This window comes from Nomascus leucogenys, chromosome 1a, assembly GCF_006542625.1.
Source record: "Nomascus leucogenys isolate Asia chromosome 1a, Asia_NLE_v1, whole genome shotgun sequence".
Taxonomy (NCBI): Eukaryota; Metazoa; Chordata; class Mammalia; order Primates; family Hylobatidae; genus Nomascus; species Nomascus leucogenys.
The window spans coordinates 103,214,091-103,230,935 of NC_044381.1; the positions used below are offsets into that span (position 1 = coordinate 103,214,091).

At 39.2% G+C, this 16,845-nt stretch overlaps 1 protein-coding gene across 3 annotated transcripts in view; it reads left to right on the plus strand.

Moving 5' to 3' along the window:
* The window catches only part of TOGARAM1 (TOG array regulator of axonemal microtubules 1), a 112,248-nt gene that overhangs the window by 41,455 nt on the left and 53,948 nt on the right, over window positions 1–16,845 (plus strand). For all 3 annotated transcript variants that reach the window (XM_012504421.2, XM_030813851.1, XM_030813850.1), the window contains exon 7: window positions 3,017–3,117. In XM_012504421.2, the coding sequence (XP_012359875.2) occupies window positions 3,017–3,117 (101 nt within the window). The remainder of the gene's footprint in view (window positions 1–3,016; window positions 3,118–16,845) is intronic.

Genomic DNA, 16,845 nt, shown 5'->3' on the forward strand with positions numbered 1-16,845 from the left:
CTTGGCTTTGGTTTCTGGCGTGAGTGGAAAGAGAACACAACCCCAACTGTAAGCCAGAGCACCTAAATTAGTATAAACCCTGGTCCTAAAGCCCTAGTTGTTCTTTCTGTCTAAGATTTGTCCTAATGCTTTTAGTCCTTTAGCTCTTTTCTGGATTATTGACTCTTTTGACAGTTGATCCATAGCTAATATTACTGCTTTCATTTTAAGCTCAGCTCCAGTTTCCTCTAATTTATTAATAAGTTTCACTCAGCTGTTATTTTCTTATATCTTATTTCCATTATCTTGCAGAAGCTCAGGACTTCATGCCATAGCTCTTATAGCCTTGTTAGGAGTCTCCCTACAGCAGTAGTGCTGGACCTAAAATCCTGGCCACCCCACATCAACAGAAAATTATTTTTCAGCATAGCAGTTGGACTAACTTTTTCAGATTACTTCTGTAACCTCTGAGTCTTAAACCTTAGCCTCACTTAACTGACAAGTGATCTCAAACTGCTTTCTGGACAGCTCTGTGACCCTACTGTAGGATTTTGGGGAATCCCTTCCTCTTTTATTTTGGACAAAAACCTAGTAATGGAATTGATAGGACATAGAATAGCTGTATATTTAACTTTTTGAGTAACTGCTAAACAGTTTTCCAAAATGATTATGTAACTTTACACTCCTGCCAGCTATGTGTGAGAGTTACACTTGTTTCACATTCTTGCTAACATTTGGTGGTGTCAGTCTTAAATTTTTTTTCCTTTGATTTCATCCTGAACCAGAAGTAAATATTTAAAATTAAAATTAATTTCACTTTAGTGAATTGGAACTTCTAAGAAATATAGGTAAATAGAGATTGCATAATCAAAGGAGAGATAGTATTCTAAATAGGTCATAATGTTTTATTCCAGCAGTTCATCGAATTAAACTGAATTTTTGTGTTCCATTCTTAGAAGTTTGTTTCAGCCCATTATTTTTTCCTATACATTTTTAGCAGCTTGTTTTGTGATTGAAAGTTTTATCTTCTAACAGTTCCTTTGTTGTAATTACCTCGGTAGAATAATATGTATATTGACAAAATGAATTTGGAATGACAGCATGGTCTGGTGTTTACATAATGTTATAAGACACAAAATATATTTTTAGCTTTTAGAGCTAAAGTCCTTTTATCATCTTCCATGAAGATGGAAATTTATTTTTTATTTTTTTATTTTTTATTTTATTTATTTATTTATTTATTTTGAGACGGAGTCTTGTTCTGTCCCCCAGGCTGGAGTGCAGTGGCACAATCTCGGCCCACTGCAACCTCTGCCCCCCGGCTTCACGCCATTCTCCTGCCTCAGCCTCCTGAGTAGCTGGGACTACAGGCACCCGCCACCATGCCTGGCTAATTTCTTATATTTTTAGTAGAGACAGGGTTTCACCATGTTAGCCAGGATGGTCTTGATCTCCTGACCTTGTGATCCGCCCGCCTCGGCCTCCCAAAGTGCTGGGATTACAGGCGTGAGCCACTGCGCCCGGGGAAGATGAAAATTTATATTCTATGATCCTACAGTTGCAAGGTTGTATAAATAATTTGAAACCTACTTAACAAGAAAAGTTCATTTTATATGATTTGGATACATGATGTTCTATATTTTCTCACTGAGTTATTCTCTTCAGATACTGAATTCTGTCAGAAGGTAGTTCAGCACACCCTCATTTATGGGCTGAAATGCCTTTAATGAATTTAAGATTTCCACATTTAAGATTAGTGGCTTTAGAACAATTATTCTTATCCAGCTTGCATACTGCCTTAAGATTCATGGCCAAAGAAAGCCACTACTACCTGATTTAAAGATTTTGTCCTTAGGTGGGTTGGGGAGGAAAAATTGTTGAAAACCACCCTCCTAGAGACTGAAATTTCTTCTTTCATCCAAGTCAACTGCACTTAGTATAAATGTAGATTCATAGTAATCTATTATAGAGAAATTGCTTTTTCAAAATATTTAACAATGATTTCTCACTAGGTCCACTGACAAATATATTTCTGTCCATTTACTGAGAATTGTACTACTTTGTAAAATCTATTCTTTTTAATATTCATTACTAACTTATTGACATTGTAACGCTTACTGATTTAAAACATTTCCCTTAAACTCAGATTTAACCTTCTTCAGTTGGCTTTCTTAATGAAACAAGGGCTATCGGTCTTTATAATGTCAGGAAAGTACAGGAAAGAATAGTCTAAGCAGAAAGTGGCATTTGCCAAACTTACTCATTGCTGATCTCTTACTTATAATATAGCCAAGTCTCTATTTTTGTGTTATCATATATAAGGATAGGTAGTAGTTAGATAATTAAGAATGATTTGATTTGTTATATTTATTTTTATTTTTTTGAGACAAGGTCTCACTGTGTCACTCAGGCTGGAGTGTAGTAGTTCAATCTCAGCTCACTGCAACCCCTGCCTCCTGGGCTCAGGTGATCCTCCCACCGCGGCCTCTGTAGTAGCTGGGACTACAGGTGTGCATCACCATGCCTGGTTAATTTTTTAGTTTTTTTGTAGAGATGGAGTTTTGCGATGGTGCCCAGGCTAGCCTTGAACTTCCTGGGCTCAAGTGATCCTCCTGCCTTGGCCTCCCAAAATGCTAGGATTACAGGCATGAGCCACCACACTTGGCCTTGATTTGGTTTTAGAATGGATTCTTGGATCAGTTTTTTTTTTTTTTTTCTTAGGGATTATACAGTATAAGTCAGAGAGTCATTTTCTGTGGCAATCCTCTCATGAGTAATTAAGAATTGGCCATATGTTAAAAAGGTTGGCAGTCCAAAAGGTGAATTAAGAATGGCAAAAAAAAAAAAAATAATATATATATATATATATATATATATATACACACACTGTTAGCCATATTTTTTCAAGTGTCGTACTTAATGCTTCCTTATTATCTAAAAGTTCTGTGAGTTAATAAGGAGAATAGACAATATGTGATGTGAGTATTGAACAGCACTAAATCTTAATGTTTATTGAAATTACTTTGTTTCATTGTAGGTCAGACATATTTCCAACATTTGGGTCAAAACCTTGTCCAACAAGACTTTCTTCTGTGAAGAAAAAAATTTCTCATATTGCTGAACAAAGCCCCAGTGCAGGTATTCTATGTCTGTTTATAAAAATAATTTATAAACTATGATTTTCAAATGATGTAAAAAATGATAGCAAGTGCATTTCAAATTTCACGTTGTTGTGGATACTGGTTAAGACTAATCATTTTTTTGCTCTTTAAAAGGTCCTTTTGACAAGAATATGACATTGTTTTGCAAGAAAAAAATATTTATTTACCTGAATCATCGATCTCTTTTAAAGCTCAATTGGCATACCTATGGCTGGCTCCTACACCTAGATTTTTTATGTAGTTGGTGTGGAGTGTTATTTAGTTGGTGTTGGCTGTGAAAAGAGTTTTGAAAACTCCTCAGATGATTCTAATGTGCAGCACAGTTTGGGAACCACTGGACATCCCGAAAGACAATTTTCTTTAAAAACAATATTTAAATGTTAATAGTAGTTAAATTCATGTGTATCTTGTGTTAACAATTTTTGTGAACTAACCTGTAACTCTTTAGTTTTATAACATCACTTCTCAGAAAATAGATTTAGTAATTAGTAGTCAATTAGAAAAAGATTTGCACTATGAGAACTGCATGTGATTCTTCATTATGATTAGTAAAACTACCCTGAATTGTGAATAAACTGTAACAAATTGGGATATGATGTTTAGTTTCACATGATCTAATGTAAAAGTCCTAACAACTTTAAGTCTGCTTTATATTATAATTACCTTCCTAAAAAACTGTATATGTATTTGATTATTTGCTAAGATTTTAAATTTCTTGCTCTTAAATGTGTCTTAATCTCAACCCCTCTTTGTAATCCCCATGACCATGGCTTTGGTTCACACTTTTCCTTGTTTATTACCTACTTAGCCACCTAAGTTTTCTCCCTGCTTCAATCTCACACACTTTGAAGCTGTTCCCCACAGTGCAAGTCTGACTATACTGGCCAGCCTGAATTTATTCTGCACATCCTCTGATGATCTGGTCCCTGCCTCCCTCTCCAGCCTCATTTTTCACTGCCCTCTTTGTATCTTAGATTTTCCCTGTTTGTATCCAGTTAAATCAGACCACTGGCAGTACCATTTCCTATCTCTTTGCAGTTGCACATACTGTTTTTTCTGGATGAAATCTAGAATCCATACCACACTCTATTTAGCTGTGAAAACAGTTCAGTTGCTTTCTCTGGGAAGCCTTCCCTAATTCACAAACAAGATTATTACCTCTTTTGTTATACCATTACATCTTGCACTGACACCTTTTATAATGATACTACAATTGCTTTACTTTTCTTTAACTCTCAGATTCTTGATCCCCAAAGATTATTTCCCGCTGATTACCTACCAAGGATTATCATAATCAGGAATGTGTGACTTAACTAGGTGTGTCTAGTATACTGGCTTGCATAAAACTAGTGTTAACAAAGAGATAGCTGCACTCGTAGGCATACAAAGACAGTATATAAGTGCTTTGGAGTCCAAAAGATGAGCTGACACCAGTTTGATGTTTAATAATAGTATTCATACCCTACACAACTTACTTAACTGCTTTGGAACTTAGTTCCCTCATCCGACAACATAAACCTTGAGAAGGGTAGTGAAAATCTAAGTTCATGACATATATATAGCAGGTGGTGCATACTAGGCATTCAATATGTATTTGTCCTCTAAGGGGAGAGAGTGACCCAAAGAAATAGATAAACTTATCCTTAATCCTTTTTCAGGCTGATCATCCTAATCTATAATTTTTCAAGTATTTCTATAAAATTCAAGAGACATCTGATTACTAGGTTGTGTCTAGTTTGTAAAAATGGAACCAACTTTTGGAAGAATATCTTTGGAAATGGAAAATAATAGATTTTAAAAACCTGGATTTGAGTTCCCTTGTGACCCTAGTAATGTGACCTTAGGAGTCATTTAAGTTTTAGCAGAGTGATCTCATAATAGTATAATACATACTTATATATGCAATATTTAGTGTTTTCCAAAGTTGCCTAATCTTTTTTTTTTTCTTTTTTTTTGAGACAAGAGTCTCACTCTGTCGCCGAGGCTAGAGTGCAGTGGTGTGATCTCGGCTCACTGCAAGCTCTGCCTCCTGGGTTCATGCCATTTTCCTTCCTCAGCCTCCCAAGTAGCTGGGACTACAGGCACCTGCCACCACGCCCGGCTAATTTTTTGTATTTTTAGTAGAGACAGGGTTTCACCATGTTAGCCAGGATGGTCATGATCCACCCACCTCGGCCTCCCAACAAAGTTGCCTAATCTTAGGAATCACCCGTGAGTGCATGTAACATCTATTGATTCTGGGAACTCATCTCATGCCTCATGAATTCATCTTTCTGGTTAGAAATCTGTATTTTTGTGCCACATTTTCTTAATCCAGTCTATCATTGTTGGACATTTGGGTTGGTTCCAACTCTTTGCTATCGTCAATAGTGCCGCAATAAACATACGTGTGCATGTCTCTTTACACATATACACCATGGAATACTATGCAGCCATAAAAAATGATGAGTTCATGTCCTTTGTAGGGACATGGATGAAATTGGAAAACATCATTCTCAGTAAACTATCGCAAGGACAAAAAACCAAACACCGCATGTTCTCACTCATAGGTGGGAATTGAACAATGAGAACTCATGGACACAGGAAGGGGAACATCAGACTCCGGGGACTGTTGTGGGGTTGGGGGAGGGGGGAGGGACAGCATTAGGAGATATACCTAATGCTAAATGAGGAATTAATGGGTGCAGGAAATCAACATGGCACATGGATACGTATTGTAACAACCCTGCACATTGTGCACATGTACCCTAAAACCTAAAGTATAATAATAAAAATAAAAAATAAAAAATAAAAAAAAGAAATTTGTATTTTTAACAAGTAAATTAGGTATTTCTAGGATCAAGTTTTAGAAATACTACTATTATTGAATTCACTATATTAAATTTAACCTTTTCTCAAAATAAGTTGCTAATGTTTTGGATTTTCTATATTTGGGTTTGCTTTGTTTTCAGTAAACAAGTGATTCCTACAAATTTATTGTAGTTTAATTGGTAAAACATAAAAATGATAATGCTCAGAATAAAGACTGTTGGATGGTAAACACAAAAATAACAATTATTTTAAAATTCCACCTATATTCTGCCACTACCTATTAAAGCAAATTGTGCTAAGTTTTCTGAATGATATTATAGTAAACTTCTTCTAGTGTATTAGATTAGTGTTGCCTATTAATAGAAAACGTTTCCACCCAAAGCCAGTTTGTTTATGAGTCTTATTTTATGAATTAACTATCAAGACTAAGAATTTATAAAGATATCTGTATTACTTCTACAAATTCTTTATGATTTAATATTGGATATTCTTGAAACTTTTCCCTATGAACTTACTTAGTGCCCTTTATTCTACAGTCCTTTCTAGCTTGTTGCCCCAGCTAGCTCCTCTTCCTACCTTCCTGTTTTTATTCAAATACAACATTATTTTTTAACAGTCTATTTCACTGGGCACAGTTGCTCACACCTCTAATCCCAGCACTTTGGGAGACTGAGGCAGGTGAATCACTTGAGCCTGAGAGTTTGGGACCAGCCTGAGCTACGTAGCAAAACCTCATCTCTATCAAAAAAATTAAAAAATAGCTGGGAATGGTGGCGTGCACCTGTAGTCTGAGCTATTCAGGAGGCTGAGGCAGGAGAATCACGAGAGCCCAGGAGCTTGAGGCTGCAGAGAGCCAAGATTGCACCAATGTACTCCAGCCTGGATGACAGAGCAAGAGCCTGTCTCAAAAAATAAATAAATAAATAAATATATTTATCTATACATATATACACACATCATTATTGCTTAATAGTTTACATTGGAGGTATATATAAAAATGGACAATTACTAAAATATATAATGCCTAGATTTTGCATCTAGTATATGTTTTATGGTTGTAATAGCTGCAGAGTATTCGTAAAGAGTGATGACTTTAAACATTCAAATGTAAATTAAAATTTTTGTTATTCATTAGAAGGAGATCTACATTAGGGTTTTGCTTTTTTTTTTTTTTTAATTACGGATATAATAACATTTGGGTACTTCAAATGTGTTAGGCACTGTGCAGAGCCCTTTATGTGTATTTTCTTCATTTAATCCTAACAACAGTTGTAGAAGAGGTACTATTATCTCTATTTTACAAATAAGGTTAAGTGACTTGTCCAGGTCTTCTCAGCAGTTTGAGTGGCAGTGCTATAATTTAAAGACAGGAAGCATGATTCCAGTTACTGAGCTCTTTATCCCTATGTAGTTTCCTGCCTCATCAGTGAAGCCAGTACAGAAGGTTAAATTTCATGGTGAGTTAATTTTTACGACTGAATATCTCAAAATCAGAATCTTCCCTAAGCATACCAATAAAGAAAAATTACTGAGTATTCTCAGTATTCAGTTTTTTCATTTTTCATGGGAATAGGAGAAAAGAGAGAAATGGGGAAATAGCTATTTCTTAGGTCACAGTTTTTAAATTCTGGATTTAAAAAAAATTTTTTTTTAGTGTAAAGTTAAAGGTGTCAATTTAAAAAATACTTGTCAGGCCAGGCACAGTGGCTGACACCTGTAATCCCAGGACTTTAGTAGGCTGAGGTGGGCGGATCACTTGAGCTCAGGGGTTTGAGAGCAGCCTGAGCAACATGGCAAGACTGTATGTCTACAAAAAATGCAAAAATAAGCTGGAGATGGTGGTGTGCACCTTTGGTCCCAGCTACTAGGGAGGCAGAAGTGGGAGGATTGCTTGAGCCTGAGAGACAGAGGTTGCAGTGATCTGGGATCGTGCCACTGCACTCCAGCCTGGGGAGACTCTGTCTTAAAAGAAAAAAGAAGCCGTGTGCAGTGGCTCACGCCTGTAATCCTGGCACTTTGGGAGGCCAAGGCGGGCAGATCGTGAGGTCAGAAGTTCGAGACCAACTTGACCAACATGGTGAAACACCATGCTCGATTACAGGAGTGAGCACCCAGCCCACGCCCAGTGAATTTTTTAATTTTGATTTTTGGTGGAGGCGGGGGCTTGCTTTATTGCCCAGGTTGACCTTGAACTCCTGGGCCCAAAGAATTCTCCTGCCTCGGCCTCCTGAAATGCTGGGATTACAGATGTGATTCACCATACCTGGCCTCATTGTAATTTTAAAGCCTATTTTATGAAATGTTGTAGTATAGCGTATAGTAAATGTTCTTAGCTGCTAAGAACAAGGAAAGGGAAAAGTATTACATAATTTAAAATAGGATAAAACTTCAAAAAGTACTATAATGTTATAGTTCCTAATACTATGTTACTTATCTTTTTAAAAGGTTGGAAGTTGAGATAGGTTTAGAGGAGAGATATATACCTTATGTATAATATTACTTGAATCATTCAGATATTTTATAGGGTTTACAACATCCAGTGTAAGCATAATTGGTCAACACATGAACCATAGGTTTGGACGTGGTGATTTTGAAGACGATAGGTCACTTGATATTTCATCTAGCGTGTTAGAAATACAAAATAAACAATACCCAAGATATTGTAAGCATACAAAAGGTTAGTAAATTTCATGACAAGTTAATTTTTAAGATTGAATGTCTAAATCAGAATCCTCCCTAAGCATACCGATCAAGAAAAATTAGTGAGAATTCTCAGTTTTGAGGTTTTTCATCTTACTCTGCTGCTGATCTGTTGTTGCTCAAATAATTTTGCCAAATAGGAGAACTCAAGGCTTCATATATGATTTTTGGGCTTCCCTGAGGATCCACTGCAAGGAAGCAACTGCTCATGAGGTTAAACACTAGAGAATTTCTGCTGACTTCTGCCCCCAGGAAATGCACCAGATACATGCACACAAAACACACACACACACACATGTTCTTAGAAGACATTTTGCCACTAAAATGGAATAGAAGATCATGTGGATTAATGACTCCCAGAGGCCCAGTTAGGTTGTAACCCTAGAGTAAAGTTGGGGCAACAGGAATATAATTTTCCTGTGGTAGAACCTGAGAAAGCTTTGCTGTTATAATTAACCATAGTTGGCCAGGCGTGGTGGCTCATGCCTGTAATCCTAGCACTTTGGGAAGCTGAGGTGGGTGGATCACCTGAGGTCAGGAGTTCGAGACCAGCCTGCCCAACATGGCGAAACGCCATCTCTACTAAAAATACAGAAACTTAGCTGGGCATGGTGGTGGACACCTGTAATCCCAGCTGCTGAGGAGGCTGAGGCAGGAGAACTGCTTGAACCAGGGATGCGGAGGTTGCAGTGAGCTGAGATGGCGCCACTGCACTCCTGGGTGACAAAAGTGAAACTCCGTCTCAAAAAAAAGGAAAAAAAGAACCATTGGTTTTTTTTTTTTTTTTTTTTTTTGAGACGGAGGCTTGCTCTGTCGACCAGGCTGGAGTGCAGTGGCACAATCTCGGCTCACTGCAAGCTCCGCCTCCCGGGTTCACGCCATTCTCCTGCCTCAGCCTCCCGAGTAGCTGGGACTACAGGCGCCCGCCACCACGCCCGGCTAATTTTTTGTATTTTTAGTAGAGACAGGGTTTCACCGTAGTCTCGATCTCCTGACCTCGTGATCCGCCTGCCTCGGCCTCCCAAAGTGCTGGGATTACAAGCGTGAGCCACCGCGCCCGGCCAGAACCATTGTTAAGGATACATATGTAACAAACCTGCACCTTGTGCACATGTACCCTAAAACCTAAAGTATAATAATAAAAGAAGAAAAAAAGAATTTTTTTTTTAAACTTAGTAGCAAGTAGTACCTCTGTGACTACTCTGTCCGTTGCTTAAGAGATCCTATTACAGCTGCATTTTAAAAATTACCCTTACAATAAAAAAAAGTGGTTTTGAAGGGTATAAATATTTAAATAAATATTAGGTTGGTACAAAAGTAATTGTGGCTTTTGCCATTTTTAATTGCATACTCCTTTTGCACCAACCTAATAATTAGAAGATGCACCTGTAATCTAAAATATGTAAGTAAATAAAAAGCTGTTATTTTTATGTGCTTAGCAGCTATGGTCATTATAAGGTCAACTTCTGTACTGTGTTATTTCTGATTTTTTTTTTCTTTTTTGAGACAGTCTTGTCTATTGCTCAGGCTAGAATGCAGTGGTGCAGTCTTGGCTCACTGCAACCTCCACCTCATGGGTTCAAGTGATTCCCGTGCCTCAGCCACCCTGGCAACTGGGATTACAGGTGCATGCCACCACACCTGGCTAATTTCTTTTGTATTTTTCAATAGAGACAGGGTTTCACCATGTTAGCCACACTGGTCTCCAACTCCTGGCCTCAAGTGATCTACCTGCCTTGGCCTCCCAAAGTACTGGGACTACAGGTGTGAGCCACCACACCTAGCCTGCCATTTCTGATTATCTTAAATTATTTCTGCGCACACAATCAGGCATTTTAGGACATGAATATTTTTTGTGGACGTAACTCAAATTGAGTAAGATGGAACTTGATTAGAAACTTTTTTTGGTAAATTTCTTAAAATTTAGTCTATGATATAATTTAGTACTGTTCTATTTGGCAGTAATAAGTTGTTATTGTTTTACAAAAGAGAATACGAGTTTTCCATATTTATTTACCTGTGTTATTTCCCGTGTAAAGAAAATCAAGGACAAAAAACGCTTTTCTTCTTAAAAGTAACTCATACCCTCATATAATTTTTTATTTCTTTTTTTTTAATTGCTTTGAAATAACTGTTGGATATGTTCATTCACTGCTAGTGGGTTCCTTTTTTAGACGGCAGACTCATAAACATATTTACATCTTTTAGGCAGAAGTTAATTCTACTCCATAAAATTATATCATTCGCACATCCAACTCTGAACCAGATATTTACTAAATCTGTCTTGGCAACAAGAACAAACACATTGAAAACCAAATTTAGCTTTCTTCCCATAGCCATTTCTCTTCCTTTGTTGTCCATTTTTATTGGTAGCATTACCATTTTCCCAGTTATGGAGGCTTAAAGCTTTACAGTCATTTTTGTCTCTTTACCTTCCAAGTTTAGGAGGTGGCTTATCCTATCATTTACTCTCAGTCTAACTTAATGTATCTGCTGCCATAGTTGTAATTTGGGCTGTCTTTACCAGTTCCCTGGGTAATTACAAATCTTTCTGGTAAGGCTTCCCTCTTGTTTTCATTCCTCCTAAATCCAGGCTGCATAGTCTTCCAGAATTATGTTTCTAAAATACAGTCATTATCTCTTCCATATTCAGAACCTTGATTGACACATAAAACTAACCCCTGGAAAAAAACAAAAAACAAAAAACCTTGAGTGGTTCTCTTTTTTTTTTTTTTTTTTTTTCAGTTGCAAGATTTAATAGAGTGAAAATAGAGCTCCCATACAAAGGGAGGGGACCCAAGTAGGGTAGCCGTTGCCGGCTCAAATGCCTGGGTTTATATCCTGATCAATGTCCCCTCCTGCTGTGCTCTCAGGCAATAGATGATTGGCTATTTCTTTACCTCCGGTTTTTGCCTAATTAGCATTTTAGTGAGCTCTCTTTACTACCTGATTGGTCGAGTGTGAGCTAAGTTGCAAGCCCCGTGTTTAAAGGTGGATGCAGTCACCTTCCCAGTTAGGCTTAGGGACTCGTAGTCAGCCTAGGAAATCCAGCTAGTCCTTTCTCTCAGTCCCCCCTCTCAACAGGAAAACTCAAGTGCTGTTGGGGTGGTTGGTTGATGACCGCTCTAACTGCTTCCTGCTGAATTGGGGCATAGTAGGGGTCATGCAGTTGAGATTTCCTCGGGAGGGGTGACTTCAATGTCATCAACATCGGAGCATGGGCTAGCAGGCCGGTCCAGGGGTCCGCGGTAGATCTTAGTCATGGACTGCATCTGGGGCTCCATTTGAAGAACACTTTTTGGCTTTACAGCTTTGATTCTGGAAGAGACAAACTGAACAAGGAGGTTAAAGATACAGGGTCCAAAGAAGAGTAACAATATTATAGCTGTTGGAGGTCCTAAGAAGGGGAGAATCCAGGGCATCCATTGGCTGAGGAGGCCCCAGGGTCTGGTGTTTTGAAGCTCCTCTGCTCTACGTTGTATTCCATCTCGAATTTCTTTAACTTTCTCAGTGATGATTCCAGATTGATTAACAAATAACAGCATTCTTCCCCTAAAAATAAAGAGGTTCCCTCTCTTTCTGCAGTTAGCAAGTCAAAAGCTCTTCAATTTTGAAGGACTACTGCTGCTAGGGAGTTAAGTTGATCTTGCAAGGTGACCAGGGAGTCGGCGACCCGTTCCATGTCACCATTTAGTTCTTGAGATAGTTTGTAGTAGAATTGAGTAGAGGTTGTGATACCGCCCATGCCAGTACCTAATCTGCCTAGCACTCCTGCTCGGATAACAAAAGGAAGAATGGGTACTCTTTTGTTGTGGGGCTTAGGTACGACATAATTGTATAAATCTTGTTCAGTGTAGATGGTCATAGGGTGCAGTAAGAATGAGAGGAAGCACATAGATTCCAAAGAGCCATTCAAACAATGATAGGCTGAGGTACCACAGACAAAAAATATTCCTGAGGGTAGGCAGACTATTTGTGTGGGAGGAGTTACCCACCTGATGCACTGGGAGTAGGTTGTGTCTATAGTAATGCTAAATTTTACACAGGTGAGGTTTGAGGTATGGGTTATTTCCAGATTGGAAACAAGAGGTCCTACTAAAACGGAAGCGGTGTTTATTTCTGTGCTGAAGTTGTTCCATTGTTCAGGTACAGGGATTGAAATGTATGGCCTGAAATGCAGGGGGAGGCACATTCAACAGTTAGTAGGGTTTTGGGCCGAGGCCTCATGGAGCCCAGTGAGGGTGGTATAAAATAGGTTTACCTGGTGAGTATGGGTACGGAGGGTTTCATGTAGTTTTGAGAGATCTAGTCCTTTGTAGGGGTTAGGGGTGCTATGTACCCGGGTCAGTTGGGAGATTACTTCCTTTACATGTTTTTCTCTTGCCTGATCTTGAACTCCACGCCCATCAGACATACCGGTATGGGTGAAGTAAGTCCAACAGACAGTGGCTCCAAGTCCTCCAGGACAGCTAGGATTAATCATTTTCCCTGTCCAATAATGAGTATTTGCATGCATGCAAAGAGTGGCAGAGTCACAGCAGTTGCGGGGCATATGTGTGTGGGTGGTGAAGCTGGAGTTTCCCTTAGATAAACTCCTATACGATGGGGCATCAATATTTCCGGGAAGCCGCATTCTCCATAGAAACTCTTGGTAACGGGAGCTTCTGGTCATGCAGCAGCATGGAGGGGGTGCAGTGAGAGTGAAAGGGGGTAAGAGAACAGTAAAGAGAAAAATATGATAAGGGAGGGCCATGGGGATTTACGATTTTAGTTACTTTCCTCACGGTTGTTGCTTGAAGGGCAGGCGCAGATCCTCTAGAGGTTCACAGGAGTAGCTAGTGTTGTCTCCTGGATTTTCGGGTTCTTTTGGCAGTATCCAGGGTTTGACTCGAGTGTGATGTATCCAAGACGCCACTCCAGCCACTTTAACTGCGGTTGGGGTAGATAAAATGACTGGGTAGGGTCCTTCCCAGGATGTATCTAGGGATGGGGAATTAGAGGGAAGGGACTTGACTAATACTGTGTCACCAGGGTGGAATAATTCCTTTCCCTCTTCTCAGGGACAGGCTCCTTGTCATGTTTTAAGAACTTGTTGATATTTGGCTAAGGAGGTGATGTCTGCAACTAAGTTGGCCATCTCTCGGTCAAGCCCAAGGTCATTGGTTAGGAAGTGCTGTCCATACAGCATTTCGTATGGGCTAAGTCCTGCTTTTTGGGGGAGTTTTGGATTCTTAGTAAGGCCGTAGGTAACAGAGCAGGCCATGCGAGGTGGGTTTCCTGGGTTAGCTTTTTTAGATGTCGTTTGAGTGTTTCGTTCATTTTCTCGACCTTCCCTGGGGATTGTGGCCTCCAGGCGCAGTGTAAGTGATATTGTATACTTGTCGTCTGGGATACTCCCTGGGTTACTGTAGCCTTGAAAGCAGGGCCATTGTCACTCTGTAAGCCTCGGGGAAGTCTGAATCTGGGAATTATTTCATGAACTAGTGCCTTTATTACCATTTGGGCCTTTTCTGTCCTACAGAGGAAGGCCTCTGCCCAACCAGTGAAAGTATCTCCCCAAACTAGTAGATACTGAAATCCCTGAGATTTGGGCATGTGGGTAAAATCTAGTTGCCAGTCTTCTCCTGGGTAATGGCCTGTTCTTTGTTCTCCTGAAGGAGCTTGGCGATAAGGCAGGGGATTATTTCTTTGGCACACTTCACAGGCCCTGACTATCTGCTTGATAGTTTTGAAAAGGCCTGGTCCGGCAAATAATGATTTGGCCATCTGATGGGTGCTATCAATGCCTGAGTGAAAGGTTTGGTGAAGGGTTTTAAGTAATTTCCATTGGTTAGCTGCAGGCAAATGTATTTTTCCTTCTTCGGTGGCTAGCCATCCTGAGGGAAGGAAACTATGTCCTCATGAGGTTCCCCATTCATTTCTTCTTCTGAGTACTGGGGCCTGGTTTCCTGGAGGGGATTACCCCATACTCAGGGTCCTCCTGTAAGCATTTCTAATGGAGGGTCCTGTCTTGCAGCTCTTTTTGCTTCAATATCCGCTTGGTGATTCCCTTCTATTTCCCTTTCCTTTCCTTTCTGATGACCCCAGCAGTGTAAGACTGCCACCTCTTTAGGTTTCTGTACCACCAGTAATAATCTCCTAATGGCTTCCTGATGTTTGATAGGTGTTCCCTCAGAAGTTAGGAATTCCCTTTCTCTCCATATTGCTGCATGGGCATGGAGGACTAGGTAAGCATACTTAGAGTCTGTATATATATATTTACCCTTTTCCTTCTCCTAATTCTAGTGCTCAAGTGAGGGCTGTTAGTTCTGCCAGCTGAGCACTAGTTCCTGGAGTGAAGGGATTGCTTTCAAGTATTCCATTATCACTGACCACTGCATACCCCACTTTTCGAAGTCCTTTTCTACAAAGGAACTTCCATCAGTATACAAATTGAGGCTGGGATCAGTCAAGGGAACCTCTAGAAGGTCCCCTCGAGCGGCATAGGTTTGAGCAATTACTTGTTGACAGTTATGTTCTATATTTTCTTCATTGTCTGGGAGAAATGTGGCTGGGTTAAGAGTTGCACAAGTACGCAGTTGCAGCACTGGCCCTTCAAGTAATAGAGCCTGATATTTATATTGATATCTGATATTGATATTGATACCTGATATTGTTGTCCGACAGCCACAAGTCTCCTTTAGCAGTGAGAATGCTGTTCACATCATGAAATGTCCACACAGTAAGATCTCTTCCCTGTATTAATGTTTCGGATACTAAGACTGCTACTGCCACCACTAGCCGTAAACAATGAGGCCAACCCTTTGCCACTACATCAGTTTCCTTACTCAGGTATGCTAGGGGTTGCAAGCTCGTCCCTCGGACCTGTGTAAGGACCCCTAGAGCTATTCCTCTTTTTTCTGTGACACATAAAGAAGAGTCTTGCCCCGTTGGCAAGCTTAACACGAGTGGTTCTCTGTTTTCTGCAGAACAAAGTTCCTATTCCGTGGCATAACTTTTTTTTAAGACAGAGTCTCACTCTTGTCGTCCAGGCTGGAGTGCAGTGGTACAATCTCGGCTGACTGCAACCTCCGCCTTTCAGGTTCAAGTGATTCTCCTGCCTCAGCCTCATGAGTAGCTGGGAATGCAGGCATGCGCCACCACGCCCGGCTAATTTTTGTATTTTTAGTAGAGAAGGGGTTTCACCATGTTGGCCAGGCTGGTCTTGAACTCCTGACCTCAGGTGATCTGCCCACCTCGGCTCCCCAAAGTGCTGGGATTACAGGCATGAGCCACCATGCCTGGCCCCATAGCATAACTTTTAAGACGCTTAATAATCTTGCATCAGCTTAATTTCTTTTTATATTACCTCTTACTATTTTTCTCTTCATGCACTCTGCTCTCTCACTTTTAATACTAGTTTTCTTAGTTTGTATGTGAAGGACCTAGGTGCCCTTTCCTAGATGTAATGGTCCATATCATGTCTGCTGTCTCAATTAATAACTTGAGAAAGTGGAGGGTGCTTGAAGTATTAGCAAACTAGATTCCATGATTTACTATTTACTCTTTCTGTATTTGAATTAGATGGAAGTATTATAACAAAGAAAAAATATATAATGATATTTGTGTGTGAAGAAGCCTTTAAACATATTTTCTATATATTTTAGAATTGAGACTTAATGAACAATATTTCTTTCAACATTTCTATTTATATAGTGTAAAACATAAAAATATATTAAAAATGATTAATGACAGCTTCTCTTATAAATGAAGTTAAACTCATTGGAGATAACATGTCTTTTATACTTTTTGCTGATGAGATTTGTCTAATCATTCGTCTCTTGATAGTTTATGTATAGATTTTATGTTTATGTGGACTATTGAGCAAATTATTCCATTTACTGAGATTTTTTCTCTTTGTCACGGAACACATTTTTGGGCTAACCCGTGTTTCTGTTAGTTGATGTGTGTACTAATTTTGATTCCGTACTAAAGAAGAAATACATGAAAAATGGTCACTTACATGGATTTCTTTCTTTAATCTTTGCCATTTTCACATAAAGCCAGGTTACTATTAGCATTAGCAGTTGACAAAACAATCTATCTGCTGCTTAATTTTTAAAAATCAATTAATTGATTGACTTTACCACTGTTTAACTGCTTTTCTTTCATAAAACCTTAAGCAATACATATTTCTCTTTTCATTTTTTGCCTT